Source organism: Octopus bimaculoides, chromosome 21, assembly GCF_001194135.2.
Source record: "Octopus bimaculoides isolate UCB-OBI-ISO-001 chromosome 21, ASM119413v2, whole genome shotgun sequence".
NCBI lineage: Eukaryota > Metazoa > Mollusca > Cephalopoda > Octopoda > Octopodidae > Octopus > Octopus bimaculoides.
This window is the reverse complement of record NC_069001.1, coordinates 1710742-1718625: the sequence shown is the minus strand read 5'-3', so window position 1 is coordinate 1718625 and position 7884 is coordinate 1710742. Positions and strand designations below refer to the sequence as shown.

General features: G+C 40.6%; 1 protein-coding gene across 1 annotated transcript in view; it reads left to right on the top strand.

Annotated features, from left to right (window-relative positions):
* Positions 1-7416, top strand: part of LOC106877784 (probable caffeoyl-CoA O-methyltransferase 1) — a 9691-nt gene extending 2275 nt beyond the window's left edge. Inside the window, exons 2-5 of the mRNA XM_014926793.2 lie at positions 4798-5114; positions 5977-6186; positions 6620-6720; positions 7159-7416. Of these exons, the coding sequence (XP_014782279.1) occupies positions 4832-5114; positions 5977-6186; positions 6620-6720; positions 7159-7401 (837 nt within the window). The 5' untranslated portion in view covers positions 4798-4831 and the 3' untranslated portion in view covers positions 7402-7416. The remainder of the gene's footprint in view (positions 1-4797; positions 5115-5976; positions 6187-6619; positions 6721-7158) is intronic.
* Positions 7417-7884: the final 468 nt, after the last annotated feature.

The window sequence follows — 7884 nt, the reverse complement described above, 5'->3', positions numbered from 1 at the left end:
TAGTATTTGTGAGGGGAAGTCATCGCTCCCATCTCTAGCCTTACGTGATACACACGGACCCGAGTTTCTGAGTGGTTACCCGTCCTCAGCGTGTGTTAATCACCAGCTAGTGATGAAAAGTCATCTCACTCGCAAAATACTATATGGTTTTTCCAGCGACGAACCGTCGCTGATCTCGAAAAAGGAGAAATAAGCTATATTAAATCTCTGAGCGAAATGTAAACAGTAGCAATACGGAATCGTAACATATAATTGGCAATTATATGTTACGATTCCGTATTGCTACTGTTTACATCTCGCTCAGAGATTTAATGTATGTATGTATATAAAATACACATTAAGTACAGGACATCACCAACGAGTGAAACATACGTAAGCACACGAGAGATAAGCAGAGGACAAAGTACCGAAAGAAGATAACTCCTCGTCAGTTGTCGACTGTTTTACTACTCCCTATTTCGAGCGTGTGACCGTTAGGGAGACTCAAACCTGAAGTTCCAAAGTCTGTGGCGCACTTACCGACATCATTAATAGCCAAGTATCAGTGACTGTCTTTGACATACGCTGAAATGTATCTGTGCAACTTGAATCCTACGTTTACTGACATGCGGGAGTTGTTTGTAGTGAAGAAAATATATGCAATTATAGATTATAAATGAACACACACACAGACACGCAAGCATAGAAATGCATACGTAATACAAAGGTTAATTGTCGCACGAATAAAACACGGAGACTTTCGTGGTCGTTGTTTTGTCCTAGTTCAATCGCGAAGAAACAGACCTATGTCCTAAAGGCATTCTAGCCATGGCTATCCTGTCTATTTAGGACATCTAGGACTTCAATATTTAATGACATTTTTTTTTTTTTTTACAAAGACTTTTTACTTGTTTCAGTCATTAGACTGCGACCCTGCTGGGCACAGCCTTTAAGGGCTTAGACGAACAAATCGACCCTAAGACTAGCTTTTTTCTTAAAGCCTAGTACTTATTTTATCGTTTTCTTTTTGCCGAGCTGCTAATGTTACGGGGGACGTAAACAAACAGACAGGGGTTGTCAAGCGGTGGAAGGGGACAAATAAACACAAATGTACACACACGACAGGCTTTCAGTTTCAGCCTACCAAATGCACTCACAAGACTTTGATCAGCCTAAGGTTATCGCAGAAGACATCTGCTGAAGGTGTCACGCAGTGGAGCCACACCCAGGACCATGTGATTGGGAAGTAAACTTCTTACGACACACCCATACCTGTACCTAGTAGTTTGTAGCAGATTTGGCTGTTATTTCTAGCAAATCAAACAACCAGTCACGTACAGGCTCCTCCTTCTTGCTGTGTTACATAAGAGTCACGTTTTTCTAACAAAACACGGACAATAGCAAACATTCCTCAAAATGGGAACGGTGTAGTCTTAAATATTTTCCCCTCTAAAAAAGATTTCCAGATGTTGCTTCAATGATTGATAAAAAGCAAAGACAACAACACAGTTTTAAATACGAAATCTAGAAAATGTGTAAACATGTTAAAATTCATCGAAATTATTTAAGCTGCAACCGCTCTAATGATGGACGTAGCCAAGTTAGGATTACAGTCCGTGATTGATGGGCGTATTTAATTATTATGATATTTAATTATTATGATATTTAATTATTATGTACGCGCATCAACATAACGATAGGAAAAACATTATCGTAAGCTCGATGGCAATTAGTATAAAATACTTGATTTTTTACTTTGGTGGGTTGGGTGGAAATATAAATAAGTAGTTTCTTTTTTCAGAATTGTGCATCAGGTATGATTGTGCGGTTACGGAGTTCGCTTTGCGCCCATATGGTCTCTGGTTCAGTCCTACTGCGTGGCACCTTGGGAGATTTTGTCATCTACTATAGCTCTGACCAAAGCCATGCGAGTGAATTTAGTAGAAGGCGGAAACTGCGTGGAAGCTCGTCGTATATGTGTGTGCGTGCGTGCGTGTTTGCCCTTCAATCTCTCGTTTTGACAACTAGTAATGGTTTCTTTACGTCCACGTAACTTAGTGGTTCGGCAATAAGAATCCGATAGACTAAGTACCAGATTTTAAAGAACAAAAACTTACAAAGGTCGTTTTGTTCAACTAAAACCAGTCAATGATGTGCCCCAGCAAGGACGCCGTCCAATGACCGAAAAAGTCAAAGATAATACATACAATTGTAAACAATAAACAAAACAATTGTAGCCATCCTCACGTTGCTTCACGCGTGACAGTGATATATTAAACATAACAATACAATACATTAATATTCTATAAAACATCTATTATTCTATCGAAATAATAGAAGTTAACGCTTCACTTGTGACATAGTTATATATTAAACATATGAATACATATTTTTCCCTTTCAAATGAAGAAGTGATTTTGTTGGTTTGGCCACCTGGAACGCTATAAACTTTACAATAATAACTATGTGATCGCTGCTATTTCTAGCACACTAAAAAAGAGTTTTTAATGAGCTTTCATTCATATATAATATGTGACTGTGGAGGCGCAATGGCCCGGTGGTTAGGGCAGCGGACTCGCGGTCATAGGATCGCGGTTTCGATTCCCAGACCGGGCGTTGTGAGTGTTTATTGAGCGAAAACACCTAAAGCACCACGAGACTCCGGCAGGGGATGGTGGCGAACCCTGCTGTACTCTTTCACCACAACTTTCTCTCACTCTTACTTCCTGTTTCTGTTGTGCCTGTAATTCAAAGGGTCAGCCTTGTCACACTGTGTCACGCTGGATATCCCCCGAGAACTACGTTAAGGGTACACGTGTCTGTGGAGTGCTCAGCCACTTGCACGTTAATTTCACGAACAGGCTGTTCCGTTGATCGGATCAACTGGAACCCTCGACGACGTAAGCGACGGAGTGCCAACAACAATATGTGACTGAAAAAGAAAATTTTGAGAGGAGGTGAAGGGTTGACAGGAGAAAAAAGGAAAAGAAAAAAGGGAAAGAAAAAAAGGGAAAGAAAAAAGGGAAAGGTTCGTCAGGTCTTTAGGCTTAAATTTTTGCAAAACCTTAGAAGATAACATGTACGTGTACAGTTGCTTCACGTAGATGAATAGAGCAGTGAGTGGGGAAAATGACCAGTTGACCAGCGGTGTTAGTCGAAAGAGTTATACCTGGTAGTGATATCCAGTATCATTAATCATAACAAATAACTCTATTTGAGTCTGCTAGATAAATCCCTATAATTACAAATACTGCCCTAGTTAAAAATTAAGGACACTCTTAAAAGTTTCTGTGCGATATACTCTTTAACTTGTTTCAGTCATTTGACTGCGACCATGCTGGAGCACCGCCTTTAGTCGAACAAATGCTACTATTCATGACCCAAGTTCAAATCTTAGAGGATTCCCTCAGTTTCTCATCTCTTCCAACGAATCGCAAATTCAGAGATAAGACTTTCAAGGGAGAAAATTCAGTTTAACTTTTGCTTCAGATGTAAGGGAAATAATTCTAAAAAAAATGAAATAAAGGATTAAATTATTAAAACGAAATGCCACGATAACAATATATGATAAATAATTTCTGACAGAGTTTTTAAGAAAAATTGAAAACATAAATTTGCTTACACCACACCGCAAACTTAACCCCCTTCCTAAGTTATACACAACCTGTCCTAACCAGTTTATCTGGGTCTATTGTTGATTAGTTAAGCCAGCGAATAAATTTCTCATACCTAAGCAGCAAGTTTGGAAAAGGGAAAACATGGAGTGTAAATATCCTCCCCCTCCTCCTCATCTTTTAATGTCCCTTTTTCCGTGCTGGTATGGGTTGAACGGTTTGACAGGATCCTATAGATCGAAGGACTGCATTGTGCTTCAATGTCCGCTTTGGCACAGTTCCTACAGCCTGGCACCCTTCCTGCCACCCAACATTTTAATGTGCGTACCAAGTACTTTTTACTGTGCCACCCGCACCACCGAGGCTATCATGCAGTTTGCGCAATTGTAAACCCAGAGCAGGAAGCTTTCTGCTAGGAGTTGAGGCACGGGTAAAATTATAAGAGAAGTGTCCAGGGCAGAACAGGTTTCAGCCAGTAATAATTAATAATACTATTAACACTCTTCGCCCACACCTTCATTGGCTACGATGAAGACAGTGGTGACCTCTGTGAGATTTGAACTCAGAATATAAAGAACTGTTTCTAATTTTTGCTCAGAATCATGGCCTCAGACTCAACAGAGAAGGCTTACATTAAGTGCTTGGAGGAGGTAGTGCTGCCCTGAGTGAAGAGGGTGGCTTCTGGGAGACCCTATGTCTGGCAACAGGACTCTGCCCCATGCCACACAAGCAGGAGAACCCATTCATGGTTGTCAGGCAATTTCTGCGACCATATCACCCCTAACATCTGGCCACCTAATTCCCCACACTGCAACCCCCTTGATTATGATGTGTGGGGTGCATTTGAACACCTTGTAACACACCAAAGATGAACTGAAGGCAAGGATTATGGCAGCATTCACCAACTTAAACAAAGAAACCACCCAGAAGAGTTGCAGGAGATTCCGAATGCCAATGGCGATTTTATTGAATATATTTACTCTTTCATATTTCAAGATATTTTTATATAATTTTGGTAAATATATCTGTTAAAATGAGATGTCAGTGTTATTTTCATTTTTGCATAATTTAGACAACAGTTTATTGACCACACCCTGTATATGTGTGTGTATTGTATCTTATAATAAATTTTTTCTCTCATTTCTTTCCTTTTTTTCTTCTCTGGTTACCTGTTCCCTACTTTGACCAACTCTAACCTGACCAGCCAACTGACCAATCCAACACCCAAACAGTAAACAATGGACAACAGTTTAAAAGGATTACCTTTATATGACCCAGCTCTGAAGGAGCTAAAGCTTTGGTATGAGAGCACTGAAGACAAAGGGACCAAAGAACGACTTCTGAAAATCTTGCAGATGCACATCAAGCGTGACTGTTATGCACTGAACTTAAACACTCCGGTGACACCAGTTCGTCAGGAAATTCTTCAGTTTACTAACACCAATAATTGGGAACTTTTGGCCCAGCAGAAAGTCACACAGTATAGGCTGGGCCCTAATATGGCGTCGGGAGAATGGGCAGGTATCTATTATCTTTTACTCATTTCATTCATTGGAACTGTGGCCATACTGGGGCACTTCCATAAATAGTTTGTATGTGTGTGTGTGTGCATATGGCTCAGTGGTTAGAGCGTCAGGCCCACAATTGTGAGATAGTGGGTTCAATTCTCAGATCAGGTGGTGTGTTGTGTTCTTGAGCAAGACTCTTTATTTAACGTTGCTCCAATTCACTCAGCTGTAGAAATGAGTTGTGATGTCACTTGTGCCAAGCTGGGGGATTTGGTATATATAATCTCAAAGAAGCCCATCGTATATACGATGGGGTGCTGAAAAATTCCTGGTTTTAGGGGTATCATGGAAGGCCTGGCTGGAAGCTCAGCCTTCCGAGTTCTTTTACAGGGCTTAGAAAATCTGAAGGGTTACTGCAATAAGTATATGGATCTGAGAGGGGAATATGTTGAATAAAATCATAATTGATCCCCCTGTATTTTCTTTTACTCAAAGCCAGTAACTTTTCAGCACCCCTTCATATATTTGTGTGTGTCTATGGAAACAGATGAGTGTTGGTGACAGGAAGAGCATCTTGTCATAGCATATCTGTGTTGACAAATCCCATTTGACTCAGGTAAGCATGGGATGAAGATGATGTTGTTGTTGGTGGTGTTGATGATGATGATGATAATGATGTTGTTGTTGGTGGTGGTGGTGGTGGTGAAGGTGATGTTAGGGTACTTTGATTTTCTCTGAATGTTACACTAAACTTTGTACGAAAATTTTGCAACAAAGAAAATCATCAAACCCCTACACCCCAGCACCACCACCATCCTATCCCCCTACCACTTGTCCACTCTCATTACTGACCCCTATAATTTCTGTTTTTGCAGGTCAAGTCCTCAAGATGCTGGTCAGCATGCAGAAAGCCAAAACTGTGATAGAAATTGGCATGTTTACTGGATTTGCAAGTTTGTCCATGGCTGAAGCCCTTCCGGCCGATGGGCAGCTGTTTGCGTGTGACATTGAACCCTACCTTGAGAAATCTGCTCGCAGCTTCTTTGATAAAAGTCCACATGGCAAGAAAATCACCATCAAAATTGGTAAGCACATGTTGCATGTCTGTCCTGCATATGTTCACTCCTTGATGCACTTCTTGTATGTCCTTCGTTGCACTTGCCTGTGTATTCGTCAATGCATTATTTACTTTAATGCACTCTCCTCAGTCGTGAAATGTGGTCACCTGGAGTGTTACTAGAGTGACTCACGTGGGATGTGTTCACATGGTCAAGTAGGATGTTGGAATATAGTCACATGACTACCGTCTCCTGACCCCTTCTGTCATCATCAAGACACAGATCACACACGCATACACCCAAGGCTTCTTTGAAGCCTTGGGTGTATGTGTGTGTGAGTGCGCGAGTGTGATGGTGATGGTGGTGAGTTTGTGTAAAACGATAGGTCATGGGTTGTAGTAATGAGAATAACATCCCTAGCCCCTCACTCACACTTCTTCTCTTTGTTCCTCACCCCTAGGCCCAGCCCTGGAGACATTGAAGACCCTGGCAAAGGAAGGTGTAAAGGCAGACTTTATCTTCATCGATGCAGACAAGTCTGGATACATAGATTACTTCAAGGTAACACAGCATCTCTGTCTACTTGTCCATCTACCTGTCCAGCTCTCCTATCTCTCACTTTCTATCTCTCTCTCTCTCTATATATATATATATATATATATATATACATACTTAAAGCTGTCTGTCTGAGACAAATGGTGATTTTCTGTGCTTGAGAAAACATGTCAAGCTTAGTTGTGACCAGTGCCAGTGGTATATAAAGGGCACCAAGTACACTCTGTGGAGTGGTTGGCATTAGGAAGAGCATCCAGCCATAGAAACCCAGCCCAAATCAGACTGGAGCCTGGTGCAGTTCTCTAGCTTACCAGTTCCAGTCAAATGATGATGATGATGATGATGATGGTTAATATATTCAATTTGAGTATTATTATTATTCTTTGTTGGTTATTTTATTTTCTTAAGTGTTTCTTTTTTGTTTTTGATTTTTGTAAATTTTAGTCAGTGTTGGACAATAACATATTGGCCCCACGAGGAACCATTGCTTTTGATAACATCTACTGGTTTGGTGAACCTTATCTTCAAAAAGGCTGTGAAAATACTGTGATGGCGATTGTTCATAAAGCAATTATTGATGACCCACGTGTTGAACAGGTATGGATACCACCTTCCCCTTCATCTTCTCCATCCATTGTTCCTGGGAGGGTCTTGGGTTTCGGGGAAAGGTCTAAGTCGATTACATAAACCCCTGCACTCAATGGGATCTTATTTTATCGACAATGAAAGAATGAAAGGCTAAGTGCACCTTGGTGGAATTTGAACTCAGAACGTGAAGATGGATGAAATGCTACGAAGCATTTTGCCCAGAATGCTAACAATTCTGCCGCCAACCACCACCTGTTCCTTGGAATATCTTATGGATGAATTCCTCAGGCTCTCTTCCATAGGATCCTATGGGAAGCAACTGTCATTAACTCTTTTGTTACCATATTTCTGTTGAGATGCTCTGTGTTTCTTTCAATTAATTTTAAATATAACAAAGAATTTAGTAAAATAACTTCGTTATCATTCAGCTGGTGTTAGGAACATAAATTGTGACTAAAGTTGGGTGGAAGATTTTAATTCTAAACTTATGGAAACAAGACATTTGTACTCAAAGCCAGAGGCGGTTTCAGCCGGGTTGGTATCAAAAGGGTTAATGCACTTTATATGAAAATCATTTCATTG